The sequence below is a fragment of the Chlamydotis macqueenii genome, chromosome 7 (genome assembly GCF_036417535.1).
Source record: "Chlamydotis macqueenii isolate bChlMac1 chromosome 7, bChlMac1.mat, whole genome shotgun sequence".
Classification (NCBI taxonomy): Eukaryota; Metazoa; Chordata; class Aves; order Otidiformes; family Otididae; genus Chlamydotis; species Chlamydotis macqueenii.
The window spans coordinates 13,193,047-13,216,861 of NC_141562.1; the positions used below are offsets into that span (position 1 = coordinate 13,193,047).

Genomic DNA, 23,815 nt, shown 5'->3' on the forward strand with positions numbered 1-23,815 from the left:
AGCACTGCCTGGCTACGCCTACCTAGCCTACTGGGCAGGCATTTAAAAAAAAAAAAAAAAAGCCGTTTTAAAACATAGTTATTAGAATGCAAGAGTGTTTCAGAGAATCACATCTCAATTTCGAGACTACCAGCTCAAAACATTGTTTAATAATAGATCTCTCCTCAGTCTAATTTTTACTGTGCAACAAGAACAGACACTGTAGAACTAGACAAGGAAACATTGGATTTTCTTGTGCCCATTTCTAACGCAACTTTGTGGAGGGATGGTAATACCTCTAATTTATTTTTAATTAACTATAAATAGCACACGGATAATTTATTGGATAGGGATAATCTACTGGTGTAAGAAAATAGCCAAATGTTAAGACTTTTGTACACATAAATCCTAAACATGGAAGAAAATAAAACTTTTCTATTCAAAGATATGTTATACTAACATCACTACTGTATTTTACTCTAATTTTTTGACCTTTTGATGGACTCAGAGCATATACACAGTTGATTAAGAAGCATGTATTTTCACTTTAAAAAGCAGATACCCTGTCAACTATTCAAACTGGTTTTGTACTGTTCAAAATACTTGTATTATATAAAGCTAAGTATTAACAAAGTATAAACAACTATAACAAAACCAACAGCAAATTTTATTATTTCAAACATTACAAGAGTTAGGGAGCAGTTTAAAAAAAAACAAAACAAAGAGTAAAAGTGTCCACATTTAACATCTAAAAGTTCACCTGAAACTGTACGCACACAGCTACTTGACATTGATCCAAGAGACAGCAAATACTAATGATTTTGAAGAATCCAAAGAAATTGATGTTTCCACCAGCAATCTGGGAAAGAAACTTGTCAGGAATAGTCTAGAGTATGAGGTAGTACAAACAGATCTGTCAAGTAAAGGATTGTTTGTATTGTACATAAGCTATCATCTTTACAAAAAATAGAACCTGAGCATGTAAACTTCTTAGTCATCAGGCTGCATCTCTAGTTTTGTTTCTTGGGGCAATTTGCTTTTTTTGTGGTTTTTGTGTTTGGTTTTTGTTTGTTTGCTTTTTTTTTTTTTAAGAAAAGCCTAAAGATCTTAAACTGAAACCAGAGTTTCAGTTTAAGATCTTCAGCTGGGCAGCATTTAACTTCAACAGGTTTGTCTGCTAAATACATTAATTCACTAAAGGGAGTTAAGTGAATCAACATCACATTTCTCCCAGACATGCAAAATCAAGAGATTAGAAAAGTCACCAAGGGATCTTCATATGAGATATTGATTACATTACATATGTAGATATAAAAGACTTCAGTACTTAAAAAAAAACAGAAGCACACTTTAAAGAAGAACCCGAGGCTTTGAAGAAGATAAAGTTTTTCCTATTTTTTCCAAACAGCAAAACGACACAGCATCTTTATTTAACAAACGGAATTACTGTATGTAAACTATATTTTAAAGTCTTTAAAACCAAACTGAGCCCAGAAAACTATGACTCAGTGCAGCATTGGTTTACTGCCCCCTCCTCCTCCAGTGTTTCCCCATTCACTTATGCAGGTAACTGTTTAACAAGATAAAAGTGAACATAGAAGTAGCTGTCCAGTATCCGAAGGAACAGAGTACTTCCTATTTCTGGTTTGTTAATAAGTATACGGGTACTAAAACAACCAGTTTAACAATCAGCTTATTTAATAAATATGTATTGTTATTTTACTGAAAGGAAGCCTTTAAAATAATTCAATGTGATTTCTATTTTGGCTTCATTCTGATTAAACAGCGCACATCAGCAGTCGTGCCCCACTAACCAGCTATTTACATTAAGCAGCACCAGAAGAAAATATACAAACGCCTGTAAAACTCTCCATCTTCACAATCATAAAATGTTACACTTGTGGATACTTTCATGAGCCCCTGCTGGAAGATTGAAGATGTAGCAAGTTAAGGAAGCATTTTGATAACACAAAACATGTTTCAGTATGTATCACTGTTTGTAAAGAAAGTAGTAACAAAGTCTTTCCTGTTTAAACAGGAGATGGAAACAGCTATAGCAAGAGCAAACTCAGTACAATGCCAGAGAGAAAGAAAAAAATTAACAAGTCATCTGAAAGTTGCACCATTTTCCATTCTAGTGACATTATTCATGAACTGTTCTCTCACCAGATGTATTTAAATGCATGGTACTTCTGAGGAAAAGAATCACCATGACATTAAGATGATAAAGAACCAAGACGATAAAGCATTAAACATTAAAAATTCAGTCCTCAAAATTAGCATAAATTACGTCAAAGTTGACTTGTGAATTAGCATGGATGTTTTCTACTTTTGAAGACAGTGAGAGTTCTAAATCCATCTATTAGCTTGATCTCAAGTATATTTTTGGCATATTTATTAATTAGCACATTTTGTACTGTGTTGCCAATCAATGTTAAAAGTACAACCTAAATAATCAAAGATCTTCCCATCCTTACCTCGAATTTCAATAAGTTCATCTCACCTTTCCCCTCTCACAAAACAGCACAAAGAAAAAGGATATCATTGCCTCAGACTGCAAATGGCAGAGTAGCTTCTCCAGAGGCGGATAGCGGCACAGGGACGGAACGCAGCCCACCATGATTAGTTTGTGCTTGGCTCTTGTGATAGCAACATTAAGACGTCGCCAGTCCTTCAGGAGGGTGCCAAGCTGTTAAATAAACGTAATTTGATTTTATTTTTTTGACTCAAATTTCAGAATTTAATGTGCCTAGATACATTTTGAAAATGAGGTTTTTAACTATTAAAATTTAAACAAAGTTAATAAGACCAACTCACATTTTCATCATTACTGTTCCTAACAAAAGACACAATTATGATGCTTTTGTCTCGTCCTTGGTATTTGTCTACTGTGTTGACTTCCACTCTGCTCTCCTTCAATTTTGCCATCAAGTCAGTGATTGTTTTTAGTTGATGTCTGTATGGTGATATAATGCCAATGTCTGAAGGCTTACAGCCAGCCTGAATGAAGAAGAAATGGTGGAAAAAAATTGTTAGCTTGGGATACTCATTACTGTCAGAAGACCCTCAAGGATTTTTTTTTTAAAAAAAAAAAAAACGCTGCAAGATATTGTACCTACACTAAGTTGTCAATGGAACTCTAGGTGTAACTGGTATTAATTAAAGAAAACAGAAAATATTACTTACTGCAAGCTCCCAAGCCTTGTCTTAATCTAGCACAAAGACAGACATCCTTGAAATGCACAATTTTCTTTCTTCCTCAAACTGCAAGGTGAACATTCAGAACTCCTAGTCTGTACTACTCCTGAAGCTGACTGGATGAAATAAGAAAGGCAAATCCTCCCCCCTCCCTCACAAGAAAGTCCTCATCTCTTTAAAGAATTCAGCGGCCAGACTTTTTTTTCATCCCAAATTCAACCTGGCAAGGGACAGGGAACTGACTGCAGACCTCAAGCTCCTCACTACAGTGACACGTAGCCAACTTTCAATTTATCCTTAAGGTTATCGCTCAAAGAATAACCCAATACATAAAGTCGTCATTACTACAACAATGTAAAAATTATTATAAAGCTGACCCTCTGAACAGTGTAATAAATTAAAAGATACCTTAATAAATAAGGATGTGAGGAAGAGTACTAGTTTAGCTTCTGTCACATTACTCACACCACCTTTTTCTGCACGTTCTGGTGCTGGGACCTTTAAAAATATAAATGGCAAATAATTACTTTTGCTGTCTACAGTGGCATACTGTATTCTGATCTCTAACTCACTGTATCGTATGTGTTTTTATAGTACCAGTTTTAATAAAAACTAAGGCTAAATTTTACAGAGTACAAGAGCCTATACCATAAAGTAACTTCAGAATCCTGCATTTGCAAAACAAGTTGAAATAAACTGCTGAAATAAGTTTCTAGTACTAGCAAGTCACCTCAAAAGAAACTGTCAAAGCTTGATCATCTGACTTTACAGTTCACACAATATATATCATGAGAAAAAAAACCCAGACATTTCCCAGTCTGACAAGGTAAAATAGCAAACTGTATTTTACATGAGACTTTAGTTTTAAGGCTTTTCATACAACAATGTTTACAGAGAATTTCCCCATTTCTGTAGAAGAAAGGATTTAAAAAAAAAAAAAAATGTTTGAAAGCCTAAATTAAAAAATACAGGAAAAACGATCCAAAGTCGTAGTACTAAATTTAACTTCCAGATTAAAAAAAAACCCAATCTATTCACTGTCTTCACCATTTCTTAACTATTAACTCCCTTTCCCTGCATCATGTATGAATGAGACCAGAAAGCCAAGAACAAGCTTATAATGTACACTCTTGTATTTTCAGTATCATAGTTTTATGATTTATTCTCTTTGCTTAGCTCTTGCCTTCTCTAAAGTTTAAGTAATATCATTAGCAACGAATGTATCCCTGATGCTATCCTAGTAAACTGGCATGCAGCTAAACATCTGGAGTCAAGTAGCAAATTTCTTGATTTAAAAGTCTAAAACTGAGCATACACTAAATCTACCTCTGCTTTCTGGCTCTGAATTCCCTTCACTACCTTATCAATTTACTGCCGTTTATTACTTTACCCATCCCACTATTTGCCTCTGTCACTAATGACATACATCAACTTTGTTTTCTTAGACGTTATTTTGTTCAGTTTTCCTTCTAAATTTTTATGACAGCATTGCCACTTAAAGTGGGAGGTGGTATAGTCTGACTTCAAGCAACGCTCTCAGAACCCTATTACAACTAATTCTACTTCTCCGGACAACCACCCCAATATCATCTGAACGGCTGAATTTGGAGATCACTAGCACATTTAATGTGGGTAAAGTAATACACAATTAATATTTTCAAGAGTATTCCAGGTTAGTGGCTTCTGCTTGCTAGAGCAGTACCACTGCACATGTATAGAACCTGACAGTGTACAATATGCATCAAAAGCTTCCCAAATTCAGGAATTCAACTGACTGGCTAGCTCATTAAGTGTAACCTATGTTCAACGCCTAGCATACTATAAAGCACTGCAAATGAATAGAAAAATAATCTAACACTTTGAGAAACCCATATTTCGTACTGCTGCAACTCTATATAGCAGTCTTCTCAAGGCAGCATATATATGTGTGTGTATGTGTGTGTATATATATATATGTATATATTAATAGGAGGCTACTGCATCTGCAAGTTTATTTTAGGATTCCACCCACACGTAAAAAAAGTAGTCTGTATTGTGTTGCTTAAGTAGGATACTACATACTTCATCAAGAACCCTGTTTTTCTGCAACATGTGCTCCACGCTTCTTTTCCATGACATACTGTTTTCAATATGTTGCGTAGATTATGGAAACAGAAAATATTTTCCTTCATATCTGAAGATTCCATTGCCTTTTCCAAACCAGCAGTTTCTCCATAGCTCGTCTCAACAGCTACATAGCTTAACACTTACTGTAAGCTAACTTGTTTTTACACTGCCATCATGCACTCAGTCTAACTGAACTAAGCTCTGCTCTTATAGCTGTGCTGTTTTGGGTTTGTCCAGTTTTTTGTTTGGGGTTTTTTTGTTTGTTTTTAAATGTATTAATCTGAAAACATCACACCTAAAAAGCCTCCAAACCCATACATGCTCAAGTATTCTTCAAGCAGAAAAAGCACTGTTTTAATGAACAGTTGGTTTCTATCCACACTACCATCAATGTAGTCAAAGACTATACAAAAATTATTTTAGGAGGGAAAAAAAAAAATCTAAAAGCTAGGTCATGCTGATGATGAGAACACACGCTTACATTTATATTTATTATGTTAACATAGTACATGGAAAAAAAAACAAAAACAAAAAACCCACAACAAGTTTGGTCTAGAGTTACTCAAAAGACTGGCATAAAAAGGATGTATTTTTTCAACATTCAGACCCAAGCTGTCCGAGGAAGTGCTGACTGACACAGAGTTTGGCAGAAAAGGAAAAAAAACATATTTCTGATTACTGTCACAAACATGTCTCATTAACCAGAAAACAATAGAGGCTTTTTTATTTTAAAGCAAGCAAAATAAATGCAAGTAATGCACGTTTCCTGGTATTGTCACATGATATTGTTTCTCTCCCTTCTCCTCTTTTGTATCCCCCTCAAGTATGTTTCTTTAGAAGCTTTTCTTGGTTATGCTATGAACAATAGTATATTGGGAAAAAAAATACTATAAAGAAAACAAAATAAATGCTGGATTTGTGTTTGGTGGGTTTTTTTAGGGGTTGTGGGTTGGTTTGTTTGAGTTTAACTACATTTTTTTTACCCTCTACGACTACCACAACACATGGAGTTTTGACAAGAAGCCCAAAAAGAGATATGACATTATAGTCTAACGTCTAACAAAACCAGAAGTATTTTGGAAAGTGAACTGTTGGTTCTACAAACTGAACAGCTGTCTTACAATTGAGATGGGCTTTCTAGGGAAGAAAAAAAAATAAAACAGAACAGAAACTCTAGCTTTCACATTACCAACTTTGGTCTGATTAATAGATGAACAGTGTATCAGCCAGTTTCCTGTTGGGATAAACCTCTTCCCTGGGACATCCTGTCTGCTTTTCTGTGAAAAGGACATCAGCTATTGAGGCATTCCTGGAAAACATCCCCCTGTTTAGTTTAGGCATTTTTAGAAATTTCTCTGAGTAACTAAAGTAAACACAGTGTTTCTTTTTAGATCATTGAAGATATTTTATCAGAATTGTTATTTTTAAAAGTGAATCCTATAGAATGCCCTGGAGAGTACAGAAAGATTGAGGAGTTTTTTCCTGGGTAAGCATAAAATATCATCAGTTGATACAATTATTAGCAAAACACTGTATTAATAGGAACCAACATAAAACCTGTTAGAGAGGAAGATAGACTCAAATCTTCATAATCCAGTCACTAAAGTGACAGCAAGTACTGGAGACCTCAAGTATGTACTATTTATTAATCTTTTTTTCCACATGCATCTAAATTCTTCCTCATTTTACCTAGAAGTCAGGGGTTTTTGCAGAGTTCTTATCCATTCTAGAGTTTTATTTTCTGGCAAAAAATGGAGTCTCTATGAAAGGACACAGCTAAACCAACACACTCCTCCCTCACACTTCTGCTTCTAGAACACCCGCAAAATTCAACGGAGAATTACAATTATTGCTGCCACTGGCACACAGCTTAGACACCGCTGACCCTCAGCCACTGGAAATGAGGTTGCTCTATGGTTGCAAGGGCATCCAATATGACTATACACTTTGAGCTACCTTCTGCACACGAGAACAAACATTCAGCATTATCTGAATTAAACTTTTCAGCTGCTCTTAGATGCTATGTTTCCAGTAGTAGCTGTACCACCTCAATGGATCAGCTATGCTAACAACATTTTTGCATGTTGCTTTTTACATATAACTAGGAAAACCATTTTTTAAAGTTCTATATTTTAGCCTACCTAAGCTGTATGAAGATCTACATATTGACTGCGTTGAGAACTTGCATCAAAAATACAATTTTGAAAGGAGAACATAAGAAACTTTACCTTCTCTGTGTTCAGGAAACACACAGGTGTGTCTGGATCAAGTACCACTTTCAACCATGTTTTTGAAGCATCTGCAAGGTCCAGTTTCAGTTTTTTTAGGTTGGGCAAGTTAACAGTGGCATTCGACACCTTCTCTGAGCCACATTCCAGTTTGCCTTCATACACTAACGTGTTACTCAGTGACATAATTTTACTACAAATTTAAAAACAAGAAAAAGTGTCAAATCTTGCAGCTTCAATCCCACATTAAAAGCCCAATGTAATAAATAAAAGTTTAAAATACCTATTCATTCTGTATTGCACAGTTAATTGGACAACAGCATTTTGATTTTGTTCCAGCCTTTTAAATAAGCTTTCACTCATGCCAAGATCTCTGTTACAAAATAAATAAACAAGAAAAAACCAAAATGTGTCAAGAGAAATATTGCAAGAGTCTTCCCAGAATTCATGTTACTAATAATTGTCCAGCAGCATTTTTATCTTACCTTGCTTCTGCATTCAGTACAAGTGGAGGTAGCTGCTGATGATCCCCTACCAGCACAAACCTTTTGGAGCAGAATAGTGGGCCCAGACAGATGAGCTGGCTTATTTGGGAAGCTTCATCAACTATGCAGAAATCAAATTGCTTCTGAACAAAGATGGGGTGATTTACTCCCATGCAAGACGTTGCTACCACTGGCTGAAAAATCAAGACACCCTTTAAGGATAAGACACATCTTATATCCTTCAGCACTATGTTTTCCAGGTTAAAAAAAAAAATATTTCTCATTAAACTAAACTTAAATGTAAAATATAATAAATCGATTATTAATCCTTGAAATCAGACCAGCACACCTTAGATACATATTGGCCTCACATTCTTGCATTGATTGCAAATTACAAACAAAAAAAAAAAACAGCTTTAGAGCAGACTGTAGTAAATAACTTGTTCCTGCCACGTGTTGAGGGGGATATCATGTTTTATGCATATACAACTCATGGAGTGTCCTGCAATGACTACTGTAGAAAATTACATGGTTTGTTTTGTATTTTTAATTCTAAAGAGAAGATAAAACGGCAGCATAGTTCTTCCTAGCACTGTGCTTCAACTGCAATCTGAAATTACTAAAATATTAAATGTTAGGTCACTTCCCTTATGACTTCAACCATTCCCCTGCAACGTCTACCAACAAAAAAAAGTAAATGGTAGCTTCTGTAAAGTTGGCATTTACTCCAACTACCATGAAGCTTCATTCTTGCAACTAATTTAATTTAAAGCTGCCACTGACTCAGTTTACTCAGCTACCATTATAGCTTGCATTAATATTCACACAGGTAGCACTAATCTTTCAACTGAAACTTAGTGCTTGGCCAGCTCAGCTGCACAGCACACCACTTCCCCTTCCCTATCCACTGACTGTACAAATGGTACACCCAGCAGAAGTGGGAGGGAAGGAGGAATAAACAGTAGCAATATGTGGATACACATAGCAGCTGTCCCAGCAGTGAATCACCACCCCCAGACACAAGATCTCAGATAAAAGCACCAGAGTCTTTAGGAGTTATTACTCAGAATAAGTTACTTGGTGTAAACATAAGAAATACTTTTCAGCTTTCAGATTGTTAATGTTGGACATTATTTGCTATAGAGAAATTGAAGGGATGCAGCGATCAAGTATCTTTTTCAGCTCAGATTTCTTACAGCAGTAACATACCCCTTGGGATGAGTTTCTTCCCTGCAGCATCCAAGCAACCAGAATACTAATGTACTTATTCGTAATAACTTGCACGGCTAGCAAAAACACTTTTCTCACCTGACTGTTATAGACTTCCTCCAAATCTGTTACAGATTTAATTGATTTGGACCTGCAAATTTCTTCTTCTGTAAATTTCCGTATATCTGGATGAACCTTCTGAGCTCGCCCCAAGCGCAAGAAACCAACCTTGAATTTGGCTAACTTCAGCAGGATATTGTCTACAGCAGTGTGCGTAAAGCTAGTCAGAAGAACACTGAAGCCACAAGCAGAAAGAATTCTCACCTAATAAGAGGCAAAGGCAAACAAACAAAAACATTCATTTACATACAAGTGACTTCATTTATATCGGTCTTTCTGGCCAAGTCTGACAGTTAGCTACTGTCAAAGCAATACGGGCAACAGATCTGATGGTTCTCAAACAGCTGGGTTACTACGCATGCTGTAAACACTGAGAGGCAAGAATATCCATGCACAGTGGCCAACTGCACTTAAAAGGCAGCACTCAAGATCCTCACTGTAAGAACAAGTCATGCAGCCCATTTGCACAAACACTGCTCTCCATGACAGACCAGTCAGAACAGATTCAGTAGAATTAGCTGATCTGATAATAGAAGCAGCTGCTTGCTCTCCAGCCTCCTCCTTCCCCACGATTTGATGACAACTGAAAGTGAGATGGCACTGCTATTTCAAGAAAAACTCACTCAGCCCACAGCCTGAATCCAGTAGGCTCCTCCAGTCCATTCCTGGGGAAAGAGAACCACCAACTAGAGATGGTTACCAGCTGCACATGCTTCAGCACCGTGGGTTTATACAATTTACAGTGGACAGCTTCCTGGCTTACCCAAGGAGTATTTTTTGAGCTGTAACTCAGGATTTGAGGACTTGCAGAGATTTGGGGCTAAAGAATTTTAACATTAAAGTGTCACAGAAGTGATTAAATATCACACTTTAGTCTCCTCCCTCCCACATATATTCCTACACAAGCAAAAGAAAATACTGCTTTGAAGTTATGCCAGTAGACAGTCATGACAATTTTGGACAGTATGCTTTATACACAATTGTTTTAATGCTCTCCCCCAAATCTCACCAACACCAAGGTACATGATCTTACTAGAGCACATATTGTAGTCGTTTTTCCTGTTCCAGGCATACCCACAATAAGTGTGTAGTCTTTTGAAAGTAGCACTTGTTTCATTGCCTGTTTCTGAGGCTTATTCAGACCTTTAAAGAAGAAAAAAAATGTAAATATCGATACTTCATAGTAATTGTATAACTGCTATGTTAATAAAACAAAACTATAGCTTCCTTCTCCACTAAAACTCTTAAAGTAAAGAATTGAGCAGAGTAAGTCTGTAGGTTCTAATGAAGTAATGATATCAAACATAATATACAGACAACTAGTACAGGGTCTACACTAGTCCGAGAAGTAAACCACTAAAGACATCTTTGTTCTTAGACTTTTGTGATTTTTTTTTTCCAATATGCTAAATGACCATCTCCATGTGATAACTCATATAAACATTTCTATTTTATCACACCCACTGTCACGTTCAAACATGGCTCACAGCAAAAGGAAATGAACTGCTCATATAGCATCATCTTAATTAGAAATGTTACATCAGAGCTGTTTCTCTTCAGTCTGATGCAAATAGGCAACATGTTCCAGCTATTTGGACTAGGCAAAGCTCAAGCAAAATATAAGCCTTCAGATCGAGATTTTAGAAAAAGTTCTATTTGCTCTAAGTTAAATTCCGTTAAATTTCTGTTTTCACAGACAACTGTCAGAGAACAATTAAATATCTTCAAATATAAGACACTGCCACATACTCAAAAAAATTTTGTTTTTAAAAAAGAAAAAAAAATAAAAAAGTGCCACAAGGTATCACATACTACAGAGCAGACACCAAGTCATGCAGAATGATTATACAAGTGAATGCTTACACCAAAGCTCTTGTCCTTTCTCTCCCTCAAGAGGCTCTCCCGAGAGCCTTTCCTGTTCCTTCCTTTTGTAAAGGTTAGAGGGGTAATCATATGACACTCTGAAACTGCAAGCTGCAGCAACTAACAAAAGTAAAATAAAGTTGTAAACAAGTATCTCCTCAGGTCTTCCAACTAGTTTAAGACTAAGTTAATCACAGGAAGACATGCCGTTAAGAGCTTGTTTTTAATTTTTAAGTAGAACACTATCACTGGACCCCAAAGTAGGAAAAAACCCTTATATTTAGTGTTATAAACACCTGGGCTAGAGAGACATACTACTAAACAGAGGGTTTGGGGGAAAGACATTTTGTACCCTTTAAAATATTTGCAACAGTTTCCTTTGCTTCTGGAGGAAGTACAGAGCTCAAATGCTGAATAAAACGTGGTTTGTGGAAGTCAATTATCAAGTTTCGGAGCCTTTCACTGTGGACAAAAAAAAAAAAAAAAACCAACAAAAGTTACTAGTTGAGAAACATGATTGGAAAATATAGGAAGCGTGAAATTAATTTGATTTTTCATACCTGACTGGGCAATCTTTCATCAATTTAGAAAGGTTTTCAAAAGGGACTCCCATACCAAAATCTCCTTCTTCATGATCCAACCTAAATACAGTGCTCTTGGGGAGCTTTGAGAGATTCCTGAAGAACAACAGTAACATGGACAAAACAATTCTGTTTACAAGCAGTATGTTGATGATTAAAAACTTATTAAGTGTTAAGTGCTATCTTCCAGAGGTCCCAGAGTGAAGCAACAGCCAGAAGAAACACATCATTAGCTGATCTAAATAAAACATAATCAGAGTGCAATTTAGAGACAATATAATCTGAATAATGAAAGTTACTACTAATACAGTGATCACTGTATCCATACAGTCTCGTGTTGGATACAAAAGTGAGTGGGGTTTGCAAGCACACCTTTATGCAAACAACCTAGCTAAACAGACAGGCATATACACTGACCAGGTATTGACACTGTCAACCAAGATAAGAGAATTTCTGAAGGGTGATTCCAAGCTCAACAAGAAGAGATAGAGCATGTCAGAGCTTTTTGGACACCTGGAAGTACCCTTCCTGAAGGCAGTATGATAATGTCTTCAAACAATATTTTTCCTTTTGTTCTATTACCTGCCCAACAAACAGGAGACTTTTGTCACACTGACTTCTCTAACGTAGCCAGTAGCCAAACCAAGTAAACCGTTTTCCTCTCCGCTCACAACCACTCGATCACCAACCAATAGGTTTGTTCCAGGTATGGCACCATTTCTACGTTGGAAAAAATGTAGATATTGTCCCTCAGAAATTTCCTCCACTTCGTCAACTCTAATCATGTTTCCAACACAGTCTCCAGCCTTCTCTCTGAAGATATTAGAAAAAGAAAGATATTTTAAGATCATCTCAGTAAGAGAAATATTAAAAAAAAAAGCCAACCACAAGTAAAAAGCCATACCACCCCACAACCAGTCATGAAAACCAAAAAAAAAAAAAACAAAAAAAACACACAAAACAACCCCAAAAAATCCCCAAAGCAACAACAGCAAAAAAAATAACCACACAAATACCCACAACAAGAACCAGGAAGATTAAATAGTCACTTTACAGTAGCAACTTGGACCAGAGAAGGATTGTAAAATGTGTGGAACTCTTGTACTTGTTCCAATAACAGACTGATATTTAGGCTAAAGCTACCTATAATTTCCTGTTAAAAAATACTGAAACGTATGGATTCACTTCACTAAGATGTTCCATATTCACTTATGGAATTGCTTGTTTCACTTCTACAGATGCCTTGAAATGGGCCTACAAATTGCCAATTGTTTTTTCCACAGCTGCTGGACTAGGTGATGTGTAACAACAGGCTGCTTCGGCCAACAAGAGCCCTTAGTCTGCTTTTTTCCATGTTCCCAGCCACGCCTAGGAGTATGGTCCAAAACCTATCATTCGTGGTCAAGTAAACCCTCAGGTAACCAGCACAAAGAGCTGGGCTCACAGTCACCACCCAGTCTCAACCCCCAGAGACACAAATGAAACAGAATTATACCACTTTTGCTTCTGAAGACTGAGCCTGCAGTTTGCAGTTGTGTGATTTAACACCACCACAACCAAATATCACATTGTAAATACAAAACCAATAAATCTAGTAGGCCAATGTCTCCGTTAAGTCACATCTCACAAAAAAAATCTACCTATGCAAGCAGTGTATTTGACTATTTCTACATGGAAAACTAGGTGTTTTCTAGTACTTGTAATGAAAACACAAGTTGATAATGTCTCATTTTCAGTTACCGAAGGGAGCACTACTTGTACCAGGTTAGAAATTGCATCTTACCTCTCCAAAGAGGGTATCATCCATATATTTTTATATCCCTTTTTACCCTCTCCACTTTGCAACTCCAAGGTTAACATTAGATACCACAGACTAAAATACTCCAAGTGGGAGGGTTTCAGGTGCTGAACCTCTTTTTCAATAATGGGTACCATAGCAGGAGGAAAAGACACGCTAGGCATCTTTTGTTCTACAGCTCTAGGAGTAGAACCAAACACAGTAAAGAGTCAGCTTGTATATTTTTTTCTTGGAAGTCTATATGTACATAACGACAATCTACACATATACTGTAACATAGCAGATAAGCTATCATCACTGAAATAAAGTTAAGCTAAATCTGTATCCTTTGTTCATATGAACAATCTCCTATCAGTAACTTTACATAATCTCTGATTTTGAATTATTAATCGAATTATTTGACTTATTATTAAGGACAATAAGTTAGTCAAAGATCAGTTAAAGATCTTTCAAGGATAATACTATATCTATTTAGGCAGTTGATCTTCTATTCTTTTTTCTGTAATGTATGAATACTATATTGGGATTTAGCTAAGTGAAGGGGATTTAATAGTTAATAAATTGACTTGAAGTCTGCTTGTGTATCTCAAAACTAAGTATCAATAGACACTATACCTTATCACATATACAAAATGCAGCCAAAGAGAAAAAAGTTAGTTCACAAGTGAATAGCTAGACAGTTAGTAACAACTCTGTTGCTGTACTAGCTGAATATCAGATGTAATATCTCACAAAAACTAGTTTACAAAAACATATCCTGTATGCCCACAAAGTAGCTCCCTCAACACACACTTTTACTCCTACAATTTTAATAACCATCGGACATTATATTTACACAAGACCACCTCAAAAGCTCTCTTGTTCTAATATCTCGTTTGAGCTCTTCAGTATACAATTTTGATTGGTTTTTTTGTGCAGCATAAAGACTAAAACTTACAAAAGTTTCTAAAATAATTCAATAACTTGGTGTGAAAGTCTATCAAATATTTACTCATGACTTCTCTTTAAGAGGAGATGCAATAACACTCCAGCAGAGTAATATCAATGTGTCATTACTTGTGTGATACCCTACAGGGAAACAGAGTCCAAGTGAAAGGGCTGTTGTCCAGACATAATTCAGCCCCAAAAGACTATCCATTTCAAAGACTTGCAAGAATATAGCTTTTTAAAATAATAATTAACTTAGATGTAACAGAAATTTGTTATTGTCATCAAGTATTCTGTGGAGATTTATCTGAGGTTTTGTCTTGCAGAAAGTGTACCTGAGTAACATTAAGTCTTTGCCAGATCAGGGACTTGCACTATAAAAGTTGCAGTGAGGTCTAGTGAATATTCTTTTGGGGTGCAAGAGTCCTCAATAAAGAAATATAAACTGTCGACCACAAAAATGAAATCACAGTATCAAAAGCTGCAATTATTCAAGCTTATTTAAAAACAAACTTTTTTTTTTTTACCTGCTGTACAGAAAGCAGTTGTGTATTTGGGAGCAAAATTTACAGGCTTGACTGTCATCAATGACAGAAGGCAAAGCAGCAAGCTGTGACTGCTGTTTTCCCACGGCAGATTTGTATGTACTGTGCGTTAAGTAGAAGGCCACTTGGTTTCTTAACTTCATTAATTCTGTCAAGAAAAGAACAAACTAATTTGATTGTTTTGGGTTTGTTTGTGAAAAAATTCTAACTCAAAAGTAACTGGCCATCAACTTCTTAGTCAGTTAAGAAGTAAGTATTCATACAGCAAAGTCCTAGTGGAGTATTAATAAAACAATTAAGTTTTTAACATAAGCTTATTGGAATTAGTAACATTACAACAAGTAATACATCTCTAAGTATAGCTATGCTCATGAGAGTAAACCCTGTAACTATTACTAAAACATTTCATTTTAATTAAGTTAATTATGATTTCTGGGGAAGGGGAACAACTTTACCTCTTCGGTCCATGCGAGCTCCAGAAACAGGGTACATAGTACCAGTTTTAAGATAAAGAAGAAATCCAGCTTCAGGATCTACTCTCCGTTCTAAATTCAACAACGTATACAGGATAACCTACAAACATTATAGATAAATTTATTACAATGTATTAAAACCAAAATGTGTTATAAGCTGTACTTAGTTTTTACACAATTTCTAAGGTTAGGCAGCCATTACTGTCACAAGTAATCTAGAAGCCATAAGTAGTAAGCACCTAACCGAGGACTTCAATTAAAAGGCACCTTCCTTAACATAAGGCTACAACCTCTAGATCAGGCCAGCTATCTGGAAAGATGTACAACACTAATCCCTGAAGCAGTTTGCCTCAACCTAATACTTGAATATTGTAAGAAGAGACTAAAGAGTAGATATTTCAGAATAAAAACTAGAAGTGTTTGAAAGTGGTAAATGTGCAAACACCTCACTCCTCACTTCACTTTTATTTTGTACCAGCAGCTTCGGGCATGCCAGTATCTGCCATCCAGAAACCTAGATTATACCATGTACAACGTGTTCAACTTTCGTAAGACAAAATAAGATATCTAATAAAACAAAAAAAGTATACATAGCCACTGATGGTGAAATTAGACATTTGGGTTTTGTACCTGACTTCTGTGCTCTATGGAGTTAGATTCCTTGCCAGACTTAAGCTCTAATGGCATTATCCTAGACTGTACTCCAGACTGGCGATGGATTTTCACCCTGGCTGTAACATCAATCTTTCCCTTCAACCCAAACCTAGGAGACCAGATATTCTCTTCAATGTCTAATACATCTACAATCTCGATCTTAGAAGAGGAATCTTCTGTTTTTTCACCACTTGACCTAGAAAGAAAAATAAATCAGAAGTTAGAAATGTCCCTTAATTCTTACTATTTAAATATTAAAATGAGTTGTAATTAAATATTTTAGATTTTTGCATTATAGGCACTCTTTACACACTAACTTTGGAAATACGAAGTGCATCAAGTCTCACTCAAACTATCTTCCTATTAACAGAGAAAGAAGTATCATATCAAAAAGTTATTGATTTTTAATTTTGCCATTCACCTAAATCTCCAAGTTAAAAAAAAAAATCAAACTCATTTTAATAGGTCTTGGTTTTTTCCGAATAACCACATTCTAAAACACTTTGTTTCTTCAAGAATTTTAATGGTACACACTGGAAAGTAGTATACAGATTTTACTCAGACCTGCCATTTCACTGGAACTTTAACACCTTGTGGCTGGTAAAATTAACAGCGAGAAGCCATGGACAAGAACAGCTCAGCAGCAGTTGAATAAAATCACCATTTCACTAATAAATTGTTATTTTAGTGAAGAATTACATTTGATTAATAAGTAGTTTCACATTCCAATTTGTAGTTTTGCACATAAGGTAACTTCTAGCTTAGTCAGTAGATCAAATATGCTTGCTTCTCTAATAACTAAAATTTCTACTTTGTATCACACTGTTTATAAAGACTTTAAGACCAGTAAGATTTTTATCTCAGTTCACTCTCAGTCTTAACATCTTCCCCAGTACTCACAACGGCAGCGAAACATACAGCTCCTTAGATTGGCTATTTTGGCAGTGAGGCCATGAATTAGCTCCGTATCACTGAACAGATCTGTATTAAAAGTGTTGTTCTAAGAATTAAATGTGAACCAAATACGATATACAACTTCGAACAGTTTTAACTTTTAATTCTGGCATCTTACAGTTTTAGATGCATGTTATTTTGGTTAGCTGGATTGCGCATGAAGTCTTCCGCCCATTTAAAAAAAGATGGCAAATATTCTTCCACTTCCTGCATTATTTCTGTTTGTTTCAGATTTAAGTAATACCTAAAAAATAAAGCCACACACATTAAGGAGACAGAAATATTAGATTTGCTGCTGGTACTAACAAGATTTTGCCTCAAGCAGCAATAAGATTAATGGAAATAACTATCAAGTTTTAATAAATATCTATAAATTGTAGATAACAGCAGATTCATTAGGTTTCAACTCAATGGATTAATTCATAAAACTATAACTGAACATCCATTACAAGAGATGGATACATTATGTGCATTTCTGATGTAACTTTTGAAACAACAGGTATAGCTCAATGAAAGCATCAGCACAGTAGATATGATGAAACTAAACTAAGTTAGACTGCAAGAAAAGAGTACCAGTCATGCATTTTAAAATGGCTATTCCTATGCTTTATGCAAAATTGAAAGCATTAACAAAAATTTTTTTAAAAGACCATTTGCTGTCTGTCCAAATACACGGATCTGCTACTTGTTCTTCACGTACATTTTTACAGGCTTCATACTACATTAATTGGAAAGGAATAATGATCCTCTGCAGTTGCTACAGTTACAAATAGACAAGAAAGCAGAAGTTTCATTAAACAAAACCTAATCATGTGACATTAGATAATTCAGTGCTGGCATTCACTGTAAATAATCTCATTATTCTACAGCAACAGAGAAATACAAGTGAGTTTTACACAAAAAGGTTCATACAAGTGAAAATGACCACAGCCAACAGACTTATGTAACTCACTTTTCAATCCCAGTAAATAGTAGCCTACACATGCAAAGAGGAATTGGAAATCAACAGTTTCAAACAGAAAGGCCCAGAGGGATGCAAAAGCCTTTAAGTAATCTTAGCGGTCACAATTCAAAACATCTGCCTTCATAACAGAACAAGAGTAATAAATCTTGTTACAATTTTAACTTCCAACTTATCTGGGCTAAGAGCTCCTGACAGTGCCCAATATACAATTTATAATATTCTAGATTAATTTTTTTTTACATGATTTGAATTAGATTTTAATCAAGTCTACAGTAAAATCTTAAAACTGATTGCCATGGACCTTGCAATTTTCTAACAGAAATATTAAGACTGTTTATCTGGCTACCATTTTTATCAGCTTTGCAGAGAAAATAAGTTAAAGATCCTCTAACAACCAAGCCATTAAGGAACCTGATAAAGAATATCAAAGTATCAGATATCTCAACGCTTGGTCAGTCACAAGGTTCTAGTTCATCTCCTGAGGATCAAAATTAATTATGCTTATCATGTTCAACTCAGCTTTGGGAGATACCTGGAAATCTAATGTTACAGGCACAAGCATTCCAATCTGCTTGGCCTGAAAGAAAAAAACCACCCACACATACAGGTACTCCAGAAGGATAGTTCAGATCTATAGAAGTAGCTCAGCAGGGAAGGCAAATTAAACTACATTATGAAACAAGGAATTATCTTATTAAAAGATACCTAAGTTCCATTAAGCAAGGTCATTTGGCAGAATATTCTCCTGATACCAGTGCTACATTTTTTAAACTAGAACTTTAACTGCTAGTTCAAGTGTTCCTACCCTGTTTTCCAAACATAAAAGACACTTACAGTGGCTACTTACATTTCTTTAAGATACTTTTGTCCATATACAATTTTATTTGCTAGTTCTTCTACTTTTTCTTGTGACAAGTTATTTGTTACTGATTGCTGGAAAATTTCATGAAGAATTGTACCAACGAGTGTTTGGCGCGAGCCAGACTCCGAGCTCTGCAACAGATGTTATATAGCACATACATACACATCAAGATTTACGCACACTTCATACCAACTTTTCTATAAAATTTCTAGGGTTTGTTTGCTGCATGTGATGGACTGCACTTATTTAATTGCAAGATCGTTAGAGCTTTCACCTTGCTAATTAGTATCTATTCAAACCTGACTGCGAAAACAGCCAAATTGACATGTTCTCTCCTATTGCTTTATCTCTCATTTTTATCCCAACTCTGACAATGTTAGGATACAATCCCTATGTGACTGAGAAGTGAGAAACAAAGGCACAGATTAAAGTGAATTTTGAGCAAGTTTTGCCTGTTGGCAGTATTAATAGCAGTATTTCCTAATGCAAATATTTACCTTTACAATCTTACAGATACTATTTTTTTGCATGAAGCAGTTTCCTGCGTGTTACCAACTCACACAAAATTATTCCAACTATCATCAAAACGGCTCAGAAACCCTTCTAACCACCACCAGGACTGGGCTCTGTAGACTCGTAAGAACTGAAAGTGGTAGTAAGTTATGACCTCTGCATGAGCCACCACCAAACAACTGGAAAGCTATTCACTGTGGCTCAAGTACTTACTGGTATCTTTTACAGACCTGGCACTCATGACTGGTGGATGGTGTTATCCCAGAGTCAGGACCCTCTGCATTGTCCCTTCCAAATAATTAGTTTATTCCCATTACTCCTCTAATGTAGACCATTTCACAGTCTTAATTTCCTGTACTTAGTTTTCTTGTTTCAGTCACAGGCTCCCAGCCACTCCGTTCACCACTGCATTACAATTCCCTTGCCCGTTTGGATTTATATTCCTACCACATTTAGAAGTTTTCCTCAGCTGAAACTGGCAGCTGTTGTTTCGCTGTTGTCCACATATCAGCAAGGACACTACACAAGAAACTTGTAATCTTTTAAATTCCAGCAGCTAGAGTCAGATTCCAGAGTTAGCCCACACCAATTATTAACTGAATTGGCTGTTTTTTTCAGAGGCTTTTAACTTGGTCAAGTGTGGTTATGTTCTCATATGGTCAACAAGAGGCACACCTCTCACATCCACACAAGATGTGGCAGGAGATTATCAAAAAAGTTGCCAGAATTTTAAGTGGGAAGACCATTTCTTTATCCCATTAGCTATATTAAGAACATAGGATTATTTCAGCTGCAGTTCTCAAAAAACACAAGCAGTTCAAACAGAGACAGACAGTTTTAATATTGAGCTAAACCATCACCCTCAATGGAACAGTAATCCATTAATACAATTGATGCTTTAGAATTATCTCTTACCCTAAACCTTTCACTCAGCACTGCTCTTCTCATACATCGAATACTATTTGATATCGTAGTGCCAGAAAGCAGCAGATCTGGGTAGAGAACCAGGTATCCAGACTGTTCATTTATGACCCAGGTACCGGAGCTACATTCCCCTTCTAAATGAATGATGTCTCCTGGAACAACTGGAACGGATTCCCTATAATACATTACGTTGAACAATCATTTGCAAGCTACGGACGCAACACATTAAAAATCATACATTAATATGTATAATATCAGATTAACATACTTTGAAGCAGGAGGTTATCGTGATTCTTTCTTAAAAAGTTGACCTCAACAAATTCTGAAAGTGAATAAAGGAATTTTTACTGACAGAACTTTAATAGTTTTGAGTACTGGATCATGCATCAGGACAGCCTGAATGTAGGGAAATCCTGTGGACCTCAGGTCATTCCAGATCCATGTAGTGAGTCACTTCAGCATCATTATGCTTTATATTGGTATACTACTTTTTCATTACATGAGATCTACCTTTTTACTTAACAGTTTTACTTGTTTCAGAAAAATCTAAAAATATTCTGATTGATTTAGAAATTTCAAGGTTCAAGATCTTTTATATTTTTTTCCTTTGAACAATAGAGTCTTATACTTTTCTCCTATCTTTCAGGCTTGCACGGAAAAGGAAAAGGAGTGCCAAATAGCATGTGCACATCCATGTGTTTCAAAAGACTAAGCTAGTCTTCTGTAACACATCATGCAATGCACAAACACCTGAATTAGAATCCTAGCTTTACCTGAAAAAAAAAAAAAAACCAAACAACTTTTCAATAGAGCTCAAGCTAAGGTGATTTTAACAGACTGTATAAAGCCTCATGTTTTATAGACATAGATATGTACAATGGGGGTATATCATTTAGAAGCATACTTCTAATTGTTGCAAGACAACACTTAAAGAAAATAGCCTGCTTAGAGTTTATTGCCTTGCTTGTTTGTTAGCACAAGGACAAATCAAAACTTTAAAGCAGCAATATTCACTCAACACCAGTTAAATTACATCAGTTCTCTCAAGATTAATACACTTTACACTAATATACTGATAATATTACATTAGAGAAAGGTTGTTTCAGGATTTCCTATAACTTTTAAGACAGTAAAACTCATCTTAAAGGCAACACAAAGAAAATTGACTTAATAACCCAGTATTTAATTGTCTTTTCAGACATCTACATTTCTGTATGGATTACCAGCCACTCCTAAGAATGCACAGTTCTGTATCTTCCAGTGTCTGAGAGGCTGTGATTGTCAAGTGTTTCTCAGGGTCACTTCCGTTTCTCTGTATTACGCTGACTTCCAACACACGGTATCTGTTGTTCAACCCATTCCTAAGTATTGTGTCAGGGGAGTCAGTCACTTTCTTCTGAAAACTGAAATAACAATTCATTAATGCACAGACACGACACTATTTGAAAAGAAAACAGCCAACCTACATACAGGAGGAGGGCCAGCTTCAAATATAAACCAAACTTGAAGCCTTATATCTGTTTAGCATGGTTTGTAATTTCTGGACAGGGAGAGTGTAGGAAACGTTCTCTCTGGTAACGTTCCTGCATTGTCTCTTTGGATGACAGGGATGAGAAACAAGCATTTCAACATATAAGACATAGTAAAGGAGATATAAATATTAAGTTGCCATTTACTGCAGCTAGTGCTCGTATTCATTTAGAAGTTAATTATAACCATACTACAACCCTGTGCTTGTGAGAAAGCTATCTCTTTGAACGCTGTAAAGTACATAAGAATTCCCACAATCACCCAAGTACATGAACCACAGGGAACTAACTTTTTCCCCCATCAACCTCAATATGAAGATAACTAGAAAACTGATGCTCAAGGGTCAGTTTCCACTCGGCCAACAGGCCAGGCCGCTCTCCTGACGCGGGACGATGCCTGTTAGAGAGCCCCAGGGCGCGGGCAAGGACAGAGGCCCCGCAGCCCGCCCTGCCCCGCAAACGCCCGCTACTTGCCCAGCAGCGGCGGCTCCTCTCACCGGCCATTCCAGGCAGCTCCCAGCGCTTCCTACCTCTCCCCCACGCCCGACGAAGAACCATGCCGCCCTATCCCCGCTCCGGCGCCCCTCAGGACTTCTTTCCGCCATCCCGCACGCAGAGGCGCGCAAGGCAAGGAAGTTTAATTTTTTTTTTTTTTTTTTAAGGTGAAATTTCAAACCCCCCGCGCTTGCGGCCGTCTCCGCCCCCATGCTCTTCCCCTCCACTCGGCCGCTACCTCTCCGCCATGAGCAGGTCCCTCTGCCGCGCACGGCTCGCCCTGTCCCGCCTCAACTGCAGTGCCCAGCCGCTCCCGACGCCCACAGACAGCGAAACGCTCGCCCCCCCGCCGCCGCCTCACAAGACCCCCCCCACCACGCCAAGGCGCATGCGCGGTACAGCCGCGATCCCTTCCCGCCTCCGCAGAAACCCCGCCTCCTATCCCTCCCAGTTCGTCCCCTTGGCTAGGAGGGACAGCTAGCACAGCCAATGGGAGGGCGGTTCTGCACAGGGGCGGGGCGCGCGCTTCCCGCGCGCGGGCAGAGGCGGTTGAAGGCGGCGGGTGGTGCGCGAGGCCGGCAGGCGCTGCCGCCGGGGAGCCGGAGGGGGCCCGGGGCGGCCGGGACCGTGCCGTGCCGGAGGGGACCGTCCCCAGCCCCCCCTGCCGTTATTGCCACAGCACTATGGGCTGCCGCAGCCGCGGCCCCTCTTCTGATAGCAGTGCAACAGTAGGAGGTAAAATCAGAAGTGGCTTTTGCTCCCAGCTGCTTATGGGTGAATCTCAGCTCGAGCGCTGATAAGAATGTGGCGTTACATTCGGGGCTATTCACTGACAGACAGAGGCTTTCTGAGGCGATACAGGCGTTTCAGATACACCGATGTCCTTTCTTTGCTTTTTTTTTTGGCCACAAAACCACTGCTTCAGCAAAGCATTCTGGATCTGAAACTATCACTTCTAGCAAAGGCTGAACGACACAGGTATTAAATCTGTCTTTAACACATCAGTATGACTGCTCTCTAGTTTAAATGTCAGGAAAATGATGTATTAAGACTTTGGTTTTATATCTCTTTAATGTAGCCAAGCGTTGGGAAATAGTATGAGGCTGTAGTCCTGCAAAGACAACAGTGTTGGCCCATGGTCAGACATCCCCACAGGATCAATGCTTGAATTTTAAAAGGTGAGAACGTACTTAATTAGCCCCTTTAATTTTCTTTGGGATGGTCCTGAAACACATGCAGTAATCTACATTCATGTCACCTTCCATTGCAGAGCATTTAATATAAGCTTACGTGTAGTGTAACAGTTATGTGTCAATACTACTAAATGCACAGTCACACAATTTGGTACTACAAGAGATTACATAAATATTTTCCCTTTGTACACTTGATAACCTCGTGTTCTGTAGCC

General features: G+C 37.2%; 1 protein-coding gene across 1 annotated transcript; it reads right to left on the reverse strand.

Annotated features, from left to right (window-relative positions):
- Positions 1-1,861: 1,861 nt before the first annotated feature.
- On the reverse strand, positions 1,862-22,656 carry DNA2 (DNA replication helicase/nuclease 2). The gene is made up of 21 exons (XM_086752453.1): positions 22,646-22,656; positions 21,607-21,786; positions 20,375-20,558; positions 18,932-19,077; positions 17,239-17,364; positions 16,143-16,362; positions 15,495-15,612; positions 15,022-15,187; positions 13,553-13,747; positions 12,352-12,582; positions 11,749-11,865; positions 11,541-11,650; positions 10,359-10,468; positions 9,305-9,529; positions 7,997-8,190; positions 7,795-7,884; positions 7,512-7,704; positions 3,586-3,675; positions 2,797-2,979; positions 2,522-2,668; positions 1,862-1,918 (listed from the first exon to the last, which is right to left on the reverse strand). Exons 1-21 carry the CDS (start codon positions 22,654-22,656, stop codon positions 1,862-1,864), a joined length of 3,093 nt encoding a protein of 1,030 aa, XP_086608579.1.
- Positions 22,657-23,815: the final 1,159 nt, after the last annotated feature.